The sequence below is a fragment of the Oncorhynchus mykiss genome, chromosome 26 (assembly GCF_057628025.1).
Source record: "Oncorhynchus mykiss isolate SJ-2025 chromosome 26, ASM5762802v1, whole genome shotgun sequence".
In the NCBI taxonomy this organism is placed as follows: domain Eukaryota; kingdom Metazoa; phylum Chordata; class Actinopteri; order Salmoniformes; family Salmonidae; genus Oncorhynchus; species Oncorhynchus mykiss.
The window spans coordinates 43,527,971-43,548,866 of NC_143047.1; the positions used below are offsets into that span (position 1 = coordinate 43,527,971).

Sequence of the window (20,896 nt, forward strand, 5' to 3'; positions counted from 1 at the left end):
AATGCAACAACACACACCCATAATAATCTGATGACTGTGTCTAGTCACGATGACATGTCAACACTAGTCGTTGCAGCTGCATGGCTTCATATTAAGTGTTATGACATGTTTGATTCAGATGCCTTGGTGTGAGGAGGTAAAGGCCAGATGCCTTGGTGTGAGGAGGTAAAGGCCAGATGCCTTGGTGAGAGGAGGTAAAGGCCAGATGCCTTGGTGTGAGGAGGTAAAGGCCAGATGCCTTGGTGTGAAGAGGTAAAGGCCAGATGCCTTGATGTGAAGAGGTAAAGGCCAGATGCCTTGGTGTGAGGAGGTAAAGGCCAGATGCCTTGGTGTGAGGAGGTAAAGGCCAGATGCCTTGGTGTGAGGAGGTAAAGGCCAGATGCCTTGGTGTGAGGAGGTAAAGGCCAGATGCCTTGGTGTGAGGAGGTAAAGGCCAGATGCCTTGGTGTGAAGAGGTAAAGGCCAGATGCCTTGGTGTGAGGGGGTAAAGGCCAGATGCCTTGGTGTGAGGAGGTAAAGGCCAGATGCCTTGCCAACAGACAGATATTTGATGTGAGGAGGTAAAGGCCAGATGCCTTGGTGTGAGGAGGTAAAGGCCAGATGCCTTGGTGTGAGGAGGTAAAGGCCAGATGCCTTGGTGTGAGGAGGTAAAGGCCAGATGCCTTGGTGTGAGGAGGTAAAGGCCAGATGCCTTGGTGTGAAGAGGTAAAGGCCAGATGCCTTGGTGTGAAGAGGTAAAGGCCAGATGCCTTGGTGTGAAGAGGTAAAGGCCAGATGCATTGGTGTGAAGAGGTAAAGGCCAGATGCCTTGCCAACAGACAGCTGTTTGGTGTGAGGAGGTAGAGGCCAGGTGCCTTGGTGTGAGGAGGTAAAGGCCAGATGCCTTGGTGTGAGGAGGTAAAGGCCAGATGCCTTGGTGTGAGGAGGTAAAGGCCAGATGCCTTGGTGTGAGGAGGTAAAGGCCAGATGCCTTGGTGTGAAGAGGTAAAGGCCAGATGCCTTGGTGTGAAGAGGTAAAGGCCAGATGCCTTGGTGTGAAGAGGTAAAGGCCAGATGCATTGGTGTGAAGAGGTAAAGGCCAGATGCCTTGCCAACAGACAGCTGTTTGGTGTGAGGAGGTAGAGGCCAGGTGCCTTGGTGTGAGGAGGTAAAGGCCAGATGCCTTGGTGTGAGGAGGTAAAGGCCAGATGCCTTGGTGTGAGGGGGTAAAGGCCAGATGCCTTGGTGTGAGGAGGTAAAGGCCAGATGCCTTGCCAACAGACAGATATTTGATGTGAGGAGGTAAAGGCCAGATGCCTTGGTGTGAGGAGGTAAAGGCCAGATGCCTTGGTGTGAGGAGGTAAAGGCCAGATGCCTTGGTGTGAGGAGGTAAAGGCCAGATGCCTTGGTGTGAGGAGGTAAAGGCCAGATGCCTTGGTGTGAAGAGGTAAAGGCCAGATGCCTTGGTGTGAAGAGGTAAAGGCCAGATGCCTTGGTGTGAAGAGGTAAAGGCCAGATGCATTGGTGTGAAGAGGTAAAGGCCAGATGCCTTGCCAACAGACAGCTGTTTGGTGTGAGGAGGTAGAGGCCAGATGCCTTGGTGTGAGGAGGTAAAGGCCAGATGCCTTGGTGTGAGGAGGTAAAGGCCAGATGCCTTGGTGTGAGGAGGTAAAGGCCAGATGCCTTGGTGTGAGGAGGTAAAGGCCAGATGCCTTGGTGTGAAGAGGTAAAGGCCAGATGCCTTGGTGTGAAGAGGTAAAGGCCAGATGCCTTGGTGTGAAGAGGTAAAGGCCAGATGCATTGGTGTGAAGAGGTAAAGGCCAGATGCCTTGCCAACAGACAGCTGTTTGGTGTGAGGAGGTAGAGGCCAGGTGCCTTGGTGTGAGGAGGTAAAGGCCAGATGCCTTGGTGTGAGGAGGTAAAGGCCAGATGCCTTGATGTGAGGAGGTAAAGGCCAGATGCCTTGATGTGAGGAGGTAAAGGCCAGATGCCTTGGTGTGAGGAGGTAAAGGCCAGATGCCTTGGTGTGAGGAGGTAAAGGCCAGATGCCTTGGTGTGAGGAGGTAAAGGCCAGATGCCTTGCCAACAGACAATTATTTGATGTGAGGAGGTAAAGGCCAGATGCCTTGGTGTGAAGAGGTAAAGGCCAGATGATTTGCCAACAGACAGTTATTTGATGTGAGGAGGTAAAGGCCAGATGCCTTGGTGTGAGGAGGTAAAGGCCAGATGCCTTGGTGTGAGGAGGTAAAGGCCAGATGCCTTGGTGTGAAGAGGTAAAGGCCAGATGCCTTGGTGTGAAGAGGTAAAGGCCAGATGCCTTGGTGTGAGGAGGTAAAGGCCAGATGCCTTGGTGTGAGGAGGTAAAGGCCAGATGCCTTGGTGTGAGGAGGTAAAGGTCAGATGCCTTGATGTGAAGAGGTAAAGGCCAGATGCCTTGATGTGAAGAGGTAAAGGCCAGATGCCTTGGTGTGAGGAGGTAAAGGCCAGATGCCTTGGTGTGAAGAGGTAAAGGCCAGGTGCCTTGGTGTGAGGAGGTAAAGGCCAGATGCCTTGGTGTGAGGAGGTAAAGGCCAGATGCCTTGGTGTGAAGAGGTAAAGGCCAGATGCATTGGAGTGAGGAGGTAAAGCCCAGATGCCTTGATGTGAGGAGGTAAAGGCCAGATGCCTTGCCAACAGACACCTGCTTGATGTGAGGAGGTAAAGGCCAGATGCAGAAGGAGACCAAGATAAATCATTCTAAATATTCAATATGATTTGACATTTTCCCCTCTGGGATTTATAAAGTGGCCTCCCTCTCCATCTAAATACACATGTATTTATTTACATATCATCTATATCAAGATAATTGAATCTCAATGTTCAGACCACAAAATAAAAAGCTTCAGAGTAAAACAGTTGAGATGACTGATATCAGATGAGAAAGGCTGAGGGTCGTTGTAACCATGACGCTAAACAACCACAACAACCCAACTTCAACACATCTATTACTGAGCCTTCACGTAGTATTCACAGCCCCTTGACCTTCCACATTTTGTTGCGTTATAGTCTGAATTTAAAATGGATTCAATTGGAATACATAAACGTGAAAAGTGGAATTGTGTTTTTAGACATTTTTACTAATTCATTAAAAAAACGTTAAAAGCTGAAATGTCTTGAGTCAATCAGTATTCAACCCCTTTGTTATGCCAAGACTAAATAAGTTCAGGAGTAAAAAATGTGCGTAACAAGTCACATAAGTTGCATGGACTCAGTCTGTGTGCATTTAATAGTGTTTAACATTTTTTAATGACTACCTCATCTCTGTACCCCAACACATACAATTATCTCTAAGGTCCCTCAGTCAAGCAGTGAATTTCAAACACAGATTCAACTACAAAGACCAACAAGGCAGTAAAGTAAAACTGCAAAAAAATGTGGCAAAGCAATTAACTATTTGTCCTAAAAACAAAGTGGTACGTTTGGGGCAAATCCAATACAACACATTACTGAGTACCACTCTCCGTGTTTTCAAGCATAGTGGTGGCTGTGTCATGTTATGGGTATGGCTTATAATTGTTAAGAACTGGGGAGTTTTTCAGGATAAAAATAAAGGGAATGGCGCTAAGCACAGGCAAAATCCTAGAGGAAAACAAGGTTCAGTCTGCTTTACACCAGACACTGGGAGATGAATTCACCTTTCAGCAGGACAATAATCTCAAACACAAGGTCAAATATACAGTAGAGTTGCTTACCAAGACGACATTGAATGTTCCTGAGTGGCATACTTACAGTGTTGACTTAAAATAGGTTTGAAAATCTATGGCAAGACTTGACACTGACAGAGCTTGAATAATTTGTTCAACAATATCTCTAATGTACAGAGCTGTATAGGAGGAGACTCCCTCTATCCCTGTGGGCATCACATCCCACACACACACACACTGCCCCCCCCCCCCTCTCTCACTGTATCTCTAGTGTAAAGAGCTGTATAGGAGGAGACTCCCTCTATCCCTGTGGGCATCACATCCCCCACACACACACACACACTGCCCCCCCACCCCACCCCCTCTCTCTCTGTTTGCTTTGCAGCGGCTTGTTCATGCGTGGGCACAGTTGACTCTGGCACCTCTATTCTCCCACAGCAGAACAGAGCTGGAGGCAATGACGGGGAAGATTCCACCTGCCTAGTCCAGCCAGGCTAGCTGAGCCAGCAGCGTGAAGGCATCCATCCCTCCTCACACAGATCTCATCTGATTGGAGGATTCCACCAGTCTTGACATAACAGTGGTTTGCACTATAAAGTAAATAGTGTAAAATAGGGCTGATAATAACAACAGACAGAATTAAGTGCCTATGCAGTATGCACTTCCATATAGGATAAGCTCTCCTATAGGTCTACGGCACATTAGGCTATCTGTATGTTGTAGCAAATAACTGAGGAGAGTAACATGCGTCTCGTCCAGTTCTAAGAGGTTGAAAATAGTAATATTTGTCATTAGCCTATAGGCTTCCTAAGGAATCAAAATATGTCAATCATAAAGTGACATTGCTTGGCTTTTTTGTTGTTGTTGTTGACAATAATTCTACATGGGAACCATGTTTTGCACCTTGTCCTGGTAAACTGTAAAATGTGCGTCTCTCTCTGGCAACAAGACTCGTGTGCTATCAGACACGTTTCGGAGATAAGCTATCACGCTGAATGGTTTGGAGAGGGAGGCATTCTCCACCGTATCACCTCGGGCGAGCCGTGCGCGCACACCGCGCGCGGGGGACGCTTTCCATGCCAAGACAAGCTTTTGAAACGATTATTGTTACGATTAATTATTCACCCATTCTATTCTAACCCCCCTCCCCCCCCAACAAGTGTAGGGTAGCCTATGCATGCAGATCAAACACATAACTGACGTTTTAGATAGTCAGAAAGCAGGTGTCATAACATTACATGCGCTCCAGAGGACAACCGTTTCTGTGCCTTCTATACTTACCCCATTGCTGCGGAGTTTTGGGACAACCCTTCAATTATAAAAAGGTTAGAAGAAGCGAACTTTTAAAAAAAACGCAGTGTCTTTAAAAACAATGTAATTAAAATAGATCCAGTCTTGGCATTAGCTATTGGATAAGTCCATTCCAGGGTATCGGCTGCGAGCAAGTAATGCGATCACAGAGAGTAGGGAAATATGATCCCTGCACTCCCTCGCGAGCTGAGCGGCGTTTCGATTCTCCTGATAGTCAAGCGTTCACAGAAAAACCTAATGCCCTTTCATTAGCCTAACTTATTTATTCAGACGAGGTGACAACTTATGATCCCACCCGTTCCGTGTCTTCTATCCGCAGCCGCAAGGCTGATAAACGCTGTGCTTTCAAAAAATAATAAGTTATGATGTTCGCTGAATATTCCTTGACTGCTGCGCTGGAGTTGCCTTTCCTCGGATCTGCGCTCTCAGCTCTCTCCCCAATGGGTTAGTGTTTCGTGAGAGGCAGGCAGAGAGCAGCAGTAGCGACACAGTGCGGCTTCCACCTGCTCTCAACAGTCCTGCCTCCCACACAATGATCTCCTTTCTACAGCGTTCTAAGAGCCTGGGATATGAAGTTACACTGTGGTCTATTTCATAACCTATTCTCAGGGGAAACGTGAGAGAGAAAAGTGGAATTTTGGCCTATTTGTGACATGCAATTAAATATGCTCTTCACAAGAAACAATGTGTTTATTTCAAACAGTGCAAATACCCTTGCATTGATTTGATGTAATTCTGCAGTGATAGACCTAGGCCCAAAATTACAATATTATGCAGGTAGGCATAGGCTAACCTACTATTCTCAGCACTTACATGTCGTATAGATGGAGACGAGGCTGGTTTTCGGCTGTCTTTTTCTGATTCAGGCCTCGTTGAGCTGACCACCACCTCAAGTCACATTCCACGCCAATTTACTTCAGGTGGCAGGTGCTTGACTTGATTCTCTGCAACCATCAGGGGTTCAATATCAAGTTTTTATTATTTGACCTACTTCTGATGATGTCGATTGTTCACACTTAAGTAATATGTGGAAAAGGTTTGTTGCTCATAGTTGGCGAAATCTTTAAATAAAATGTGTTGACTATTTCTGGGGGTAAAAGGCGGACGCATGATATCCGGAACCAATTGATATCGGTAGCGTGTTCCTAGAGGGACGTTTTTTGCCGTGGCATTCTTGTTGTCAACATTTCGTCCAGTCGTACATGTCAAAGCTGTCTGCTGAATAAATACAATTTACAGGTAATTTCTTACATTTTGTCTTCACCGGTTCCCATTGTATGCCATACTTAGCTGCGATGTAACCAATAGTTTTTACAACAATGTCAAAACTAAAGTTATCTTGGCTGCATCGCAGCTATGCCATACTCGGATAAATCTAGCTAGCTACATAGCTTTTGTTAGAAAAGCGAAAGTAACTTTGTTCGCCAAATGACGTTTCCCGGATAGTTTATTACGTCAACCAAATATGGGGTGTATTCATTAGTTGGATTATGTTGCAAAAACGTTTCGTTTGTTGCAAAAAAAGAAAAACCGCTGGCCAGTTAGCAAGCAACAACACGTGCGAAGCTAATCCACGGCCTTTTCCTGGTATTTCTAAATATGTAAAAAAAAGAAAAAAGAGTGAGTATCTGGTATTTCTCTCATTGTAGAATGACAGATGGTCCAGAAACGCCGCCTAACTATGAGGAGCAGTTTGCCCACCGGTTCTCTCTCGAGGACCCGGAGTACCAGCAGTACGTGAGTCGCCCCGCCAACCCCCCGCCACTGGTAGAGGACTGGGGGGGGCGTGGAGGTGGAAACAACCGGGGCAGAGACAACAGGTAAACAACAACGACCTTAACTAGCTGGCTAACTGGGTGCGTTCATCTCATTAAACGTCATTAAACCGTGTGACGGTTTGTACTTGAACAACATGTTTCCTCCACAATCTGAAGTATGGTTGCTCTAGTTTTGTGAGGGTGGTGCAGTGTGGCCTGATTTAATATGGGTGTGTGACCACTTGAAATCTCTAAACTAGTGCAACACACCTTACAGTAGGGCCTGGGCAACTCCAGTCCTCGGGGAGCCTGATTGGTGTCTCACTTCCCCCCCCCATCCCTAGAAGCACACCTGATATAAACAAATTGCATTCTAAAATGAAGATCTTGATTATTGGAGTCAGGTGTGTTAGCCGTGGATGGGGGGGGGGGGGGGGGGGGGGGGGCGGGGAGTGTGACCCCCCCAAGCAAGCCCCCAGAGTACTGGAGTTGCCCAGGCCTGCCTTACACAATCTCCTGCTGTGCTACCACAACCGTGTGGTTCTTCAACTGGGTCGTTCAGAACACCACTGTTTCTGTTCAATCAAACGTTGCACACCGTTTTGATCTGCTGAACGCAGCCCTGTCCCGTCTCTTCATCATTAATATATTTAACACCGTTTTGATCTGCTGAACGCAGCCCTGTCCCGTCTCTTCATCATTAATATATTTAACACCGTTTTGATCTGCTGAACGCAGCCCCGTCCCGTCTCTTCATCATTAATATAGTTAACACCGTTTTGATCTGCTGAACGCAGCCCTGTCCCGTCTCTTCATCATTAATATATTTAACACCGTTTTGATCTGCTGAACGCAGCCCCGTCCCGTCTCTTCATCATTAATATAGTTAACACCGTTTTGATCTGCTGAACGCAGCCCTGTCCCGTCTCTTCATCATTAATATATTTAACACCGTTTTGATCTGCTGAACGCAGCCCTGTCCCGTCTCTTCATCATTAATATATTTAACACCGTTTTGATCTGCTGAACGCAGCCCTGTCCCGTCTCTTCATCATTAATATATTTAACACCGTTTTGATCTGCTGAACGCAGCCCTGTCCCGTCTCTTCATCATTAATATATTTAACACCGTTTTGATCTGCTGAACGCAGCCCCGTCCCGTCTCTTCATCATTAATATAGTTAACACCGTTTTGATCTGCTGAACGCAGCCCCGTCCCGTCTCTTCATCATTAATATAGTTAACACCGTTTTGATCTGCTGAACGCAGCCCCGTCCCGTCTCTTCATCATTAATATATTTAACACCGTTTTGATCTGCTGAACGCAGCCCTGTCCCGTCTCTTCATCATTAATATATTTAACACCGTTTTGATCTGCTGAACGCAGCCCTGTCCCGTCTCTTCATCATTAATATATTTAACACCGTTTTGATCTGCTGAACGCAGCCCTGTCCCGTCTCTTCATCATTAATATATTTAACACCGTTTTGATCTGCTGAACGCAGCCCTGTCCCGTCTCTTCATCATTAATATATTTAACACCGTTTTGATCTGCTGAACGCAGCCCTGTCCCGTCTCTTCATCATTAATATATTTAACACCGTTTTGATCTGCTGAACGCAGCCCTGTCCCGTCTCTTCATCATTAATATATTTAACACCGTTTTGATCTGCTGAACGCAGCCCTGTCCCGTCTCTTCATCATTAATATATTTAACACCGTTTTGATCTGCTGAACGCAGCCCTGTCCCGTCTCTTCATCATTAATATATTTAACACCGTTTTGATCTGCTGAACGCAGCCCTGTCCCGTCTCTTCATCATTAATATATTTAACACCGTTTTGATCTGCTGAACGCAGCCCTGTCCCGTCTCTTCATCATTAATATATTTAACACCGTTTTGATCTGCTGAACGCAGCCCTGTCCCGTCTCTTCATCATTAATATATTTAACATCGTTTTGATCTGCTGAACGCAGCCCTGTCCCGTCTCTTCATCATTAATATATTTAACACCGTTTTGATCTGCTGAACGCAGCCCTGTCCCGTCTCTTCATCATTAATATATTTAACACCGTTTTGATCTGCTGAACGCAGCCCTGTCCCGTCTCTTCATCATTAATATATTTAACACCGTTTTGATCTGCTGAACGCAGCCCTGTCCCGTCTCTTCATCATTAATATATTTAACACCGTTTTGATCTGCTGAACGCAGCCCTGTCCCGTCTCTTCATCATTAATATATTTAACACCGTTTTGATCTGCTGAACGCAGCCCTGTCCCGTCTCTTCATCATTAATATATTTAACTCCGTTTTGATCTGCTGAACGCAGCCCCGTCCCGTCTCTTCATCATTAATATATTTAACACCGTTTTGAACAGGACATTTCCAGTAGTAAGAACAGGACATTTCCAGTAGTAAGAACAGGACATTTCCAGTAGTAAGAACAGGACATTTCCAGTAGTAAGAACAGGACATTTCCAGAAGTAAGAACAGGACATTTCCAGTAGTAAGAACAGGACATTTCCAGTAGTAAGAACAGGACATTTTCCAGAAGTGTTTCTGCACAACAATAGCAGCTGGTCTGATATGTCATTCTACAGTTTACTGGGATGCATAACATGTTCATTTGGTTGATGTAATTTTTTCTTCTCCCCCCCCCCCCCCCATCTCTTTCTCTTCCTCCCTCTGTTCTTCAGATCACAGGACCGTGGCGGGTACAGGGGCCGTGGTTGGGGAGGGGACAGGGGCAGAGGTTGGGGAGGGGACAGGGACCGCGGGGGAGACAGGGACCGCGGAGGGGATAGGGACCGCGGAGGGGATAGGGACCGCGGAGGGGATAGGGACAGGCGTTACGGCCAGGGTGGTGGTGGGCATCAGTCTGGAAGATACAACTCCTACAACCAGAGACCATCACATTACGACCGCTACTGAACTCCTCTTACTGTGGAGTGATCCCATTCACATCACCCCGGGGCTCTCCAACCCTGTTCCTAGAGGGAGACCCTCCTGTAGGTTTAAACTCTCACCCTGTTCCTAGAGGGAGACCCTCCTGTAGGTTTAAACTCTCACCCTGTTCCTGGAGAGAGACCCTCCTGTAGGTTTAAACTCCAACCCTGTTCCTGGAGAGAGACCCTCCTGTAGGTTTAAACTCCAACCCTGTTCCTAGAGGGAGACCCTCCTGTAGGTTTAAACTCCAACCCTGTTCCTGGAGAGAGACCCTCCTGTAGGTTTAAACTCTCACCCTGTTCCTAGAGGGAGACCCTCCTGTAGGTTTAAACTCTCACCCTGTTCCTTGAGGGAGACCCTCCTGTAGGTTTAAACTCCAACCCTGTTCCTGGAGAGAGACCCTCCTGTAGGTTTTCACTCCAACCCTGTTCCTAGAGGGAGACCCTCCTGTAGGTTTAAACTCCAACCCCAGGTGTAACTAACCTGATTCAGTTTATCAACAAGATAATTATTAGAACCAGGTGCGTTTGACTAGAGTTGGACTAAAAACTCTCCAGGAACAGGGTTGGAGTTGAAACCTACAGGAGGGTAGCTCTCCAGGAACAGGGTTGGAGTTGAAACCTACAGGAGGGTAAGTCTCCAGGAACAGGGTTGGAGTTGAAACCTACAGGAGGGTAGGTCTCCAGGAACAGGGTTGGAGTTAAAACCTACAGGAGGGTACCTCTCCAGGAACAGGGTTGGAAAACCCTGCATTATTACACACATACACCTGGCTGACACACACACACACACACACACTGGCCGTAGCAGGTCAATCTGATCTCTCACCTCTCTTCCAGATGTAATATTGTATTGATCAGTGATGTCATGCTCTAATCCACACGGAACAGGATTACAACAGTGGCATTGATGATTCCAGCCAGTAGTCAAACTATTTTCTCTATAGGCCCTTTTCTATAGTAGTACCACTATATAGGGAATAGGTTGCCATTTGGGACACAATCAGTGCAGCAGAGTCAAATGTAAAGTTTAAGATGCTCATCTTTGCTACTAGTGTGATGAACTGCGTTGATGGGCATGTGGTGTATTGTGAGGGTGGTTCTCTTGTTTTCATTTAGTTTGTTTCTCTTGACTCCTAAGACATCATATTCAGCTGGTCTGCATGTTGATACGGTGTCATTGAATCAATCTAAAAATGTGTGATGAATGAAACCACATTTGAACAGTCAATGTAATCTCTTTTCTTACGTCACAAATATGCTCATTCTTTCCAGTTGAAGATGTGACTTGGAATTGTAATCAGTAACACACTTTTTTTTTTTCTTGTCTGAAAAATACAAATAAATATTAAATAAAAATGGTCTTTGTCTCTCTCTCTCCCATTTTCTTGAAACATGGGATTTGAAGCCTTTCAAACGTGCTTTATGTCCAGAGGGTGTATTCATTTGTTTTCCACTGTAGCAAAGTATTTTGCCACTGGAATCGTTAACTCTGAACATAAAAACGTTTTTATGCAATGAAAATGAGAGTTTCTATTGGACGAATTCAGTTAGGTCCCTCCCTGTTTTATTTCTGTTATGGGATGTTGAACCCCCTTTTGAACATGCTTTCTAGTCCACCAATAGTATTGGTTTAATCTGGGTCCTCACAACCACCCCGCGGTGTTAAGAATAGCAGCAGCGTACTAAAATCCTACGTTTGGGGTCCAAGCCCTGGTCAAAAGTAGTGCTCTGTATACGGAAATTTTTATTTATTTTATTTTACCTTTATTTAACCAGGCAAGTCAGTTAAGAACAAATTCTTATTTTCAATGACGGCCTGGGAACAGTGGGTTAACTGCCTGTTCAGGGGCAGAACGACAGATTTGTACCTTGTCAGCTCGGGGGTTTGAACTCGCAACCTTCCGGTTACTAGTCCAACGCTCTAACCACTAGGCTACCCTGCCGCCCCAAATGAGGGGGAGTCATTTGGGACACATCATCCGTCTGTTGCGTTATGTAATGAATGACGACCTGCAGTAGGGAGGGTGTCGAGCGCTACATCGTGGGTGGCAACGTCTCTTTAAACCCTACTTAACACCGGTGACTAATGGCTAATACCGCACCAGGCACAGATCTAGGATCAGCTTTCCCAAATCAGAACCGTTAGCTGGAGAGTAACATAGAACTGACCTTTAGATCAGTCTAGCCTGTCAGGGCCGACGTCACCCTTGATATGAGTGGAGAGTTAAGTCTCCTTCGTCCTAATTATGAATGACTCATCACGGCTGCTACTGTATCACTATGAGCCAAGATGTCTGTCTGTGGTGGTCCACTCCCAATTAAGGTGGTACTTTAGAGCAGAGAGCCACGGAGAGCTCAGTTTCTCAGGCCTCCTCGACTGCTGCTGTATGAGGTCACCCACTGCCCTGCAGCCCACTCACATCCTGTGACGTAACCACAGAGCTCCAGTGGTTTTGTGTTTATTCTAGTGTGAATATACAGTGTAAAAACATAAAGGCTACATCTCATAGCGTTTGTATAACCAGAGAGAGTTGGTTTGATTTGCGTGTCTTCGTTGAGCGTGATGTGGTGTAAAAACATAAAGGCTACATCTCATATCCTCGTAAACTTCTGACTACAGTGATTCTTCTATCATTAAAACTACAACACAGTAGCTTTATCTTACAACATCTGTGTTGTTTCCATGCGGACAGAACTAATGCACAGGGTAATATGAAGGAAAAACAACTCTGTTCATAAATCACAACCTTTCCCTGCTCTCTGGTGTGGCGATGAGGAGCTGAAAGATGTGGCGATGAGAGGAGCTGAAAGATGTGGCGATGAGAGGAGCTGAAAGATGTGGCGATGAGAGGAGCTGAAAGATGTGGCGATGAGAGGAGCTGAAAGATGAGGTGATGAGAGGAGCTGAAAGATGGCAGGAGCTGAAAGATGTGGCGATGAGAGGAGCTGAAAGATGTGGCGATGAGAGGAGCTGAAAGATGTGGTGATGAGAGGAGCTGAAAGATGTGGCGATGAGAGGAGCTGAAAGATGTGGCGATGAGAGGAGCTGAAAGATGTGGCGATGAGAGGAGCTGAAAGATGCAGCGATGAGAGGAGCTGAAAGATGTGGTGATGGGAGGAGCTGAAAGATGTGGTGATGAGAGCTGAAAGATGTGGTGATGAGAGGAGCTGAAAGATGTGGTGATGAGAGGAGCTGAAAGATGTGGTGATGAGAGGAGCTGAAAGATGTGGCGATGAGAGGAGCTGAAAGATGACAGGAGCTGAAAGATGTGGCGATGAGAGGAGCTGAAAGATGACAGGAGCTGAAAGATGTGGCGATGAGAGTAGCTGAAAGATGTGGTGATGAGGGGAGCTGAAAGATGTGGTGATGAGAGGAGCTGAAAGATGTGGTGATGAGAGGAGCTGAAAGATGTGGCGATGAGAGGAGCTGAAAGATGACAGGAGCTGAAAGATGTGGCGATGAGAGGAGCTGAAAGATGACAGGCGCTGAAAGATGTGGCGATGAGAGTAGCTGAAAGATGTGGCGATGAGAGGAGCTGAAAGATGAGGTGAGGAGCTGAAAGATGTGGTGATGAGAGGAGCTGAAAGATGTGGTGATGAGAGCTGAAAGATGTGGTGATGAGAGGAGCTGAAAGATGTGGTGATGAGAGGAGCTGAATGATGTGGTGATGGGAGGAGCTGAAAGATGGCAGGAGCTGAAAGATGTGGCGATGAGAGGAGCTGAAAGATGTGGTGATGAGAGGAGCTGAAAGATGCAGCGATGAGAGGAGCTGAAAGATGTGGCAATGAGAGGATCTGAAAGATGTGGCGATGAGAGGAGCTGAAAGATGTGGTGATGAGAGGAGCTGAAAGATGACAGGAGCTGAAAGATGTGGCGATGAGAGTAGCTGAAAGATGAGGAGCTGAAAGATGCGGCGATGAGAGTAGCTGAAAGATGACAGGAGCTGAAAGATGCGGCGATGAGAGGAGCTGAAAGATGACAGGAGCTGAAAGATGTGGCGATGAGAGGAGCTGAAAGATGTGCCGATGAGAGGAGCTGAAAAATGAGGAGCTGAAAGATGTGGTGATGAGAGGAGCTGAAAGATGACAGGAGCTGAAAGATGTGGCGATGAGAGTAGCTGAAAGATGTGGCGATGAGAGGAGCTGAAAGATGAGGTGAGGAGCTGAAAGATGTGGTGATAAGAGGAGCTGAAAGATGTGGTGATGAGAGGAGCTGAAAGATGTGGTGATGAGAGGAGCTGAAAGATGTGGTGATGAGAGGAGCTGAAAGATGTGGCGATGAGAGGAGCTGAAAGATGTGGCGATGAGAGGAGCTGAAAGATGGCAGGAGCTGAAAGATGTGGCGATGAGAGGAGCTGAAAGATGAGGTGAGGAGCTGAAAGATGTGGTGATGAGAGGAGCTGAAAGATGTGGTGATGAGAGGAGCTGAATGATGTGGTGATGGGAGGAGCTGAAAGATGGCAGGAGCTGAAAGATATGGCGATGAGAGGAGCTGAAAGATGTGGTGATGAGAGGAGCTGAAAGATGCAGCAATGAGAGGAGCTGAAAGATGTGGTGATGAGAGGAGCTGAAAGATGTGGTGATGAGAGGATCTGAAAGATGTGGCGATGAGAGGAGCTGAAAGATGTGGTGATGAGAGGAGCTGAAAGATGACAGGAGCTGAAAGATGTGGTGATGAGAGGAGCTGAAAGATGTGCCGATGAGAGGAGCTGAAAGATGAGAGGAGCTGAAAGATGAGGAACTGAAAGATGCGGCGATGAGAGTAGCTGAAAGATGACAGGAGCTGAAAGATGCGGCGATGAGAGGAGCTGAATGATGACAGGAGCTGAAAGATGTGGCGATGAGAGGAGCTGAAAGATGAGAGGAGCTGAAAGATGAGGAGCTGAAAGATGTGGTGATGAGAGGAGCTGAAAGATGCGGCGATGAGAGGAGCTGAAAGATGTGGCGATGAGAGGAGCTGAAAGATGAGAGGAGCTGAAAGATGTGCCGATGAGAGGAGCTGAAAGATGCGGCGATGAGAGGAGCTGAAAGATGTGCCGATGAGAGGAGCTGAAAGATGAGAGGAGCTGAAAGATGAGGAGCTGAAAGATGTGGTGATGAGAGGAGCTGAAAGATGAGAGGAGCTGAAAGATGTGGCGATGAGAGGAGCTGAAAGATGCGGCGATGAGAGGAGCTGAAAGATGCGGCGATGAGAGGAGCTGAAAGATGTGGCGATGAGAGGAGCTGAAAGATGAGGAGCTGAAAGATGAGGAGCTGAAAGATGTGGTGATGAGAGGAGCTGAAAGATGCGGCGATGAGAGGAGCTGAAAGATGTGGCGATGAGAGGAGCTGAAAGATGAGAGGAGCTGAAAGATGTGCCGATGAGAGGAGCTGAAAGATGTGGCGATGAGAGGAGCTGAAAGATGTGCCGATGAGAGGAGCTGAAAGATGCGCCGATGAGAGGAGCTGAAAGATGCATGGATGTTGTCGCTGTATGGCTGCAGGTATTAGACAGCTAGGGCCTCTCCTGTCACCCAATAGGAAACGAGGCATGACACAGCTCACACTATTCTTCACTGACTGTCTGGTTTGCTTAGTTGATTGGGTGAATCAGATGTGTTAGTACTGGGTTGGAATAAAAGCCTGCACACCCTGAGACTGAGGAGCTCCACGAACATGGTTGGAATAAAACCCCGATTCTGTCCTCACCAAATACACCTGTTGTTTCAGTAAATATATCTCTGCGGGAGTGAAACCTGATTCATAAAATCAAGGGCTTGACGAGCAGTTGATTAGTTAATTAGATTGAATGTGGAACAAAAACACGTTGACTCCCTGTGAGGCCAAGGCCCCCCTGTAGTAATCCACAAAGCAACTCAAGAGTAGGAGTGCAGATCTAGGATCTGTCCATATTGATCTGAATCGTTATGATCTAACAGACAAAACTGATCTTAGATCAGAACTCTGAGGGCCTAAATGTGGTGGGGGAAGGGTTAACGGCTGGCCCGAGTGGTGCTCTGCAAAGAGAGGTGCAATCAGCTGTGATGATAGGAAGACAGGGAGGGAGAGAGGGATTCTGGAGCGCGGCGGGGGGAGGACTGCTGTCACTACAGTAATCAGTTCAGATTAGCCTAACTTCACTTTAGCCCTGGCAACAGCATCCTCAGAGAGGGAGGAGGGGAAAGACAAGGAGAGAGAGAGACTGATTTGAGAGATGGACCAAAGGAGGAGAGGAAAGGGGACAGAGAGAACTAGAGACAAAGAGGGAGAGACAGAAAGACAGAGATGATGACATATAGTTAAAGAGAGAAACGAGAGACCAAAACAGGTCTCTGAGAAAGGGATGAACGGAGTAGAGAGAGAGAGAGGATTAGAAGAATTAGTACAGCTGCTTAGCTCTCTGACTATCTCATCCTAAACGATGTCTTCACTGCTCAAAGAAAGTTTTCCTTCAGAGAAGTTAGTGATTTTATTTTGGGGGGTTTAAACTAAAGTACAGGAGTATGTACTGCTGCTGCTCACTAACACAGACAACACAACTAGGCCACCCTGAAATGTTCATGTTAACATCTCCGTTGGTGGTAATTGGCCATTTTAACGTTGGCTGAGTGTGTTCAGGATTATCCCCCAGTACAGATGTAGGAGCTTAATTTGAACCAGTTTGCTACAGCAGGAAAATAATCCTGCAGCAACAGGAAATTTGAATTATTATTAATGGACATTTGTGTAGGGGATGATACAGTTTTCATTAGGGCAAATCAAATCTGACATTCGAAAGTGGAAATAACTCACTTTAGAAGCATTTTTAAAACTCAAATACATTACAAGTTTTCATTTCCTGCTTTGCAGGAAAATTCTCAGCTGCAACAGGACTGTCGAGATCCTGCTTGATCCTTCATGTAGGAGTTAAGATGTTTATGTCCTTTGAGAAGTAGAAAAGTATTTAAGAAGTATTACAGGGAAGAAATCAACATAAATTTGACACAGAGCTCAGTGGCTCTCTCTGAATCCTGCCCACAACCACATATCACTGCTTAAGTATTTAAGTCATTACATTATGGAGGTGTTGGAGAGTGCTGGTGGTATATGAGGTGAGGAGTAGGGGGAGGTGGAGAGGTGGAGTGAGACAGATAAAGGTATAGGAGGAGGGAGAGGTGGAGTGAGACAGAGATAATGGTAGAGGAGGTGAGGAGGAGGGAAAGGTGGAGTGAGAGAGATAATGGTAGAGGAGGTAAGGAGGAGGGAGAGGTGGAGTGAGACAGACATAAAGGTATAGGAGGTGAGGAGGGAGAGGTGGAGTGGGACAGAGATAAAGGCATAGGAGGTGAGGGAGAGGTGGAGTGAGACAGATATAAAGGTATAGGAGGTAAGGAGGAGGGAGAGGTGGAGTGAGACAGAGATAATGGTATATGAGGTGAGGAGTAGGGAGAGGTGGATTGAGACAGAGATAAAGGTATAGGAGGTGAGGAGGAGGGAGAGGTGGAGTGAGACAGATATAAAGGTATAGGAGGTGAGGAGGGAGAGGTGGAGTGAGACAGAGATAAAGGTATAGGAGGTGAGGAGTAGGGAGTGGTGGAGTGAGACAGATATAAAGGTATATGAGGTGAGGAGGGAGAGGTGGAGTGAGACAGAGATAAAGGTATAGGAGGTGAGGAGGAGGGAGAGGTGGAGTGAGACAGATATAAAGGTATAGGAGGTGAGGGAGAGGTGGAGTGAGACAGAGATAATGGTATAGGAGGTGAGGAGGAGGGAGAGGTGGAGTGAGACAGATATAAAGGTATAGGAGGTGAGGGAGAGGTGGAGTGAGACAGAGATAAAGGTATAGGAGGTGAAGAGGAGGGAGAGGTGGAGTGAGACAGATATAAAGGTATATGAGGTGAGGAGGGAGAGGTGGAGTGAGACAGAGATAAAGGTATAGGAGGTGAGGAGGAGGGAGAGGTGGAGTGAGACAGAGATAATGGTTGAGGAGGAGGGAGAGGTGGAGTGAGACAGAGATAAAGGTAGAGGAGGAGGGAGAGGTGGAGTGAGACAGATATAAAGGTATATGAGGTGAGGAGGGAGAGGTGGAGTGAGACAGAGATAAAGGTATAGGAGGTGAGGAGGAGGGAGAGGTGGAGTGAGACAGATATAAAGGTATATGAGGTGAGGAGGGAGAGGTGGAGTGAGACAGAGATAAAGGTATAGGAGGTGAAGAGGAGGGAGAGGTGGAGTGAGACAGATATAAAGGTATATGAGGTGAGGAGGGAGAGGTGGAGTGAGACAGTGATAAAGGTATAGGAGGTGAAGAGGAGGGAGAGGTGGAGTGAGACAGATATAAAGGTATATGAGGTGAGGAGGGAGAGGTGGAGTGAGACAGAGATAAAGGTATAGGAGGTGAGGAGGAGGGAGAGGTGGAGTGAGACAGAGATAAAGGTAGAGGAGGAGGGAGAGGTGGAGTGAGACAGAGATAAAGGTAGAGGAGGAGGGAGAGGTGGAGTGAGACAGAGATAAAGGTAGAGGAGGAGGGAGAGGTGGAGTGAGACAGAGATAATGGTATAGGAGGTGAGGAGGAGGGAGAGGTGGAGTGAGACAGAGATAATGGTTGAGGAGGAGGGAGAGGTGGAGTGAGACAGAGATAAAGGTATAGGAGGTGAGGAGGAGGGAGAGGTGGAGTGAGACAGAGATAAAGGTAGAGGAGGAGGGAGAGGTGGAGTGAGACAGAGATAAAGGTAGAGGAGGAGGGAGAGGTGGAGTGAGACAGAGATAAAGGTTTAGGAGGTAAGGAGGAGGGAAAGGTGGAGTGAGACAGAGATAAAGGTATAGGAGGTAAGGAGGAGGGAGAGGTGGAGTGAGACAGATATAAAGGTATATGAGGTGAGGAGGGAGAGGTGGAGTGAGACAGAGATAAAGGTATAGGAGGTGAGGAGGAGGGAGAGGTGGAGTGAGACAGATATAAAGGTATAGGAGGTGAGGGAGAGGTGGAGTGAGACAGAGATAATGGTATAGGAGGTGAGGAGGAGGGAGAGGTGGAGTGAGACAGATATAAAGGTATAGGAGGTGAGGGAGAGGTGGAGTGAGACAGAGATAAAGGTATAGGAGGTGAAGAGGAGGGAGAGGTGGAGTGAGACAGATATAAAGGTATATGAGGTGAGGAGGGAGAGGTGGAGTGAGACAGAGATAAAGGTATAGGAGGTGAGGAGGAGGGAGAGGTGGAGTGAGACAGAGATAATGGTTGAGGAGGAGGGAGAGGTGGAGTGAGACAGAGATAAAGGTAGAGGAGGAGGGAGAGGTGGAGTGAGACAGATATAAAGGTATATGAGGTGAGGAGGGAGAGGTGGAGTGAGACAGAGATAAAGGTATAGGAGGTGAGGAGGAGGGAGAGGTGGAGTGAGACAGATATAAAGGTATATGAGGTGAGGAGGGAGAGGTGGAGTGAGACAGTGATAAAGGTATAGGAGGTGAAGAGGAGGGAGAGGTGGAGTGAGACAGATATAAAGGTATATGAGGTGAGGAGGGAGAGGTGGAGTGAGACAGAGATAAAGGTATAGGAGGTGAGGAGGAGGGAGAGGTGGAGTGAGACAGAGATAATGGTTGAGGAGGAGGGAGAGGTGGAGTGAGACAGAGATAAAGGTAGAGGAGGAGGGAGAGGTGGAGTGAGACAGAGATAAAGGTAGAGGAGGAGGGAGAGGTGGAGTGAGACAGAGATAAAGGTAGAGGAGGAGGGAGAGGTGGAGTGAGACAGAGATAAAGGTAGAGGAGGAGGGAGAGGTGGAGTGAGACAGAGATAAAGGTAGAGGAGGAGGGAGAGGTGGAGTGAGACAGAGATAAAGGTAGAGGAGGAGGGAGAGGTGGAGTGAGACAGAGATAATGGTATAGGAGGTGAGGAGGAGGGAGAGGTGGAGTGAGACAGAGATAATGGTTGAGGAGGAGGGAGAGGTGGAGTGAGACAGAGATAAAGGTATAGGAGGTGAGGAGGAGGGAGAGGTGGAGTGAGACAGAGATAAAGGTAGAGGAGGAGGGAGAGGTGGAGTGAGACAGAGATAAAGGTAAGGAGGAGGGAAAGGTGGAGTGAGACAGAGATAAAGGTATAGGAGGTAAGGAGGAGGGAGAGGTGGAGTGAGACAGATATAAAGGTATATGAGGTGAGGAGGGAGAGGTGGAGTGAGACAGAGATAAAGGTATAGGAGGTGAGGAGGAGGGAGAGGTGGAGTGAGACAGATATAAAGGTATAGGAGGTGAGGGAGAGGTGGAGTGAGACAGAGATAATGGTATAGGAGGTGAGGAGGAGGGAGAGGTGGAGTGAGACAGATATAAAGGTATAGGAGGTGAGGGAGAGGTGGAGTGAGACAGAGATAAAGGTATAGGAGGTGAAGAGGAGGGAGAGGTGGAGTGAGACAGATATAAAGGTATATGAGGTGAGGAGGGAGAGGTGGAGTGAGACAGAGATAAAGGTATAGGAGGTGAGGAGGAGGGAGAGGTGGAGTGAGACAGAGATAATGGTTGAGGAGGAGGGAGAGGTGGAGTGAGACAGAGATAAAGGTAGAGGAGGAGGGAGAGGTGGAGTGAGACAGATATAAAGGTATATGAGGTGAGGAGGGAGAGGTGGAGTGAGACAGAGATAAAGGTATAGGAGGTGAGGAGGAGGGAGAGGTGGAGTGAGACAGATATAAAGGTATATGAGGTGAGGAGGGAGAGGTGGAGTGAGACAGTGATAAAGGTATAGGAGGTGAAGAGGAGGGAGAGGTGGAGTGAGACAGATATAAAGGTATATGAGGTGAGGAGGGAGAGGTGGAGTGAGACAGAGATAAAGGTATAGGAGGTGAGGAGGAGGGAGAGGTGGAGTGAGACAGAGATAATGGTTGAGGAGGAGGGAGAGGTGGAGTGAGACAGAGATAAAGGTAGAGGAGGAGGGAGAGGTGGAGTGAGACAGAGATAAAGGTAGAGGAGGAGGGAGAGGTGGAGTGAGACAGAGATAAAGGTAGAGGAGGAGGGAGAGGTGGAGTGAGACAGAGATAAAGGTAGAGGAGGAGGGAGAGGTGGAGTGAGACAGAGATAAAGGTAGAGGAGGAGGGAGAGGTGGAGTGAGACAGAGATAATGGTATAGGAGGTGAGGAGGAGGGAGAGGTGGAGTGAGACAGAGATAATGGTTGAGGAGGAGGGAGAGGTGGAGTGAGACAGAGATAAAGGTATAGGAGGTGAGGAGGAGGGAGAGGTGGAGTGAGACAGAGATAAAGGTAGAGGAGGAGGGAGAGGTGGAG

The 20,896-nt window shown here is 47.2% G+C and overlaps 2 protein-coding genes and 1 long non-coding RNA gene across 7 annotated transcripts in view; 1 reads left to right on the top strand and 2 right to left on the bottom strand.

The window, feature by feature from the left end:
- Positions 1-6,627, bottom strand: part of homer2 (homer scaffold protein 2) — a 140,238-nt gene extending 133,611 nt beyond the window's left edge. Inside the window, exon 1 of one of the 4 annotated variants that reach the window (XM_090223194.1) lies at positions 5,787-6,627. In XM_090223194.1, the coding sequence (XP_090079320.1) occupies positions 5,787-5,788 (2 nt within the window). In that variant the 5' untranslated portion in view covers positions 5,789-6,627. Of the gene's footprint in view, positions 1-4,943; positions 5,522-5,786 lie in introns of those variants that run through there. The other 3 variants (XM_090223192.1, XM_090223193.1, XM_090223191.1) reach the window with 3 other exon arrangements.
- On the top strand, positions 6,104-10,147 carry LOC118964972 (RNA guanine-N7 methyltransferase-activating subunit-like protein). 2 transcript variants are annotated; one of them, XR_016492359.1, is made up of 4 exons: positions 6,104-6,212; positions 6,623-6,793; positions 9,429-9,830; positions 9,960-10,147. XR_016492359.1 is itself a non-coding variant. In XM_036981537.2 (3 exons), exons 2-3 carry the CDS (start codon positions 6,624-6,626, stop codon positions 9,661-9,663), a joined length of 405 nt encoding a protein of 134 aa, XP_036837432.2. In that variant the 5' UTR covers positions 6,104-6,212; position 6,623; the 3' UTR covers positions 9,664-9,916. The 2 variants fall into 2 exon arrangements, 1 of the variants encoding a protein (XP_036837432.2); XM_036981537.2 differs by lacking the exon at positions 9,960-10,147 and having other exon boundaries at positions 9,429-9,916.
- Positions 9,924-11,047, bottom strand: LOC149971484 (uncharacterized). The gene is made up of 2 exons (XR_016492360.1): positions 10,386-11,047; positions 9,924-10,256 (listed from the first exon to the last, which is right to left on the bottom strand). It is a non-coding gene; the product is annotated as an uncharacterized LOC149971484 (long non-coding RNA).
- Positions 11,048-20,896: the final 9,849 nt, after the last annotated feature.

Bases quoted from the DNA above. Each gene is read 5' to 3' on its own strand.
- LOC118964972 (XM_036981537.2), top strand. From the start codon at position 6,624: ATGACAGATGGTCCAGAAACGCCGCCTAACTATGAGGAGCAGTTTGCC. The intron at 6,794-9,428 runs GTAAACAACAAC...TCTGTTCTTCAG, and splicing joins AACCGGGGCAGAGACAACAG to ATCACAGGACCGTGGCGGGT.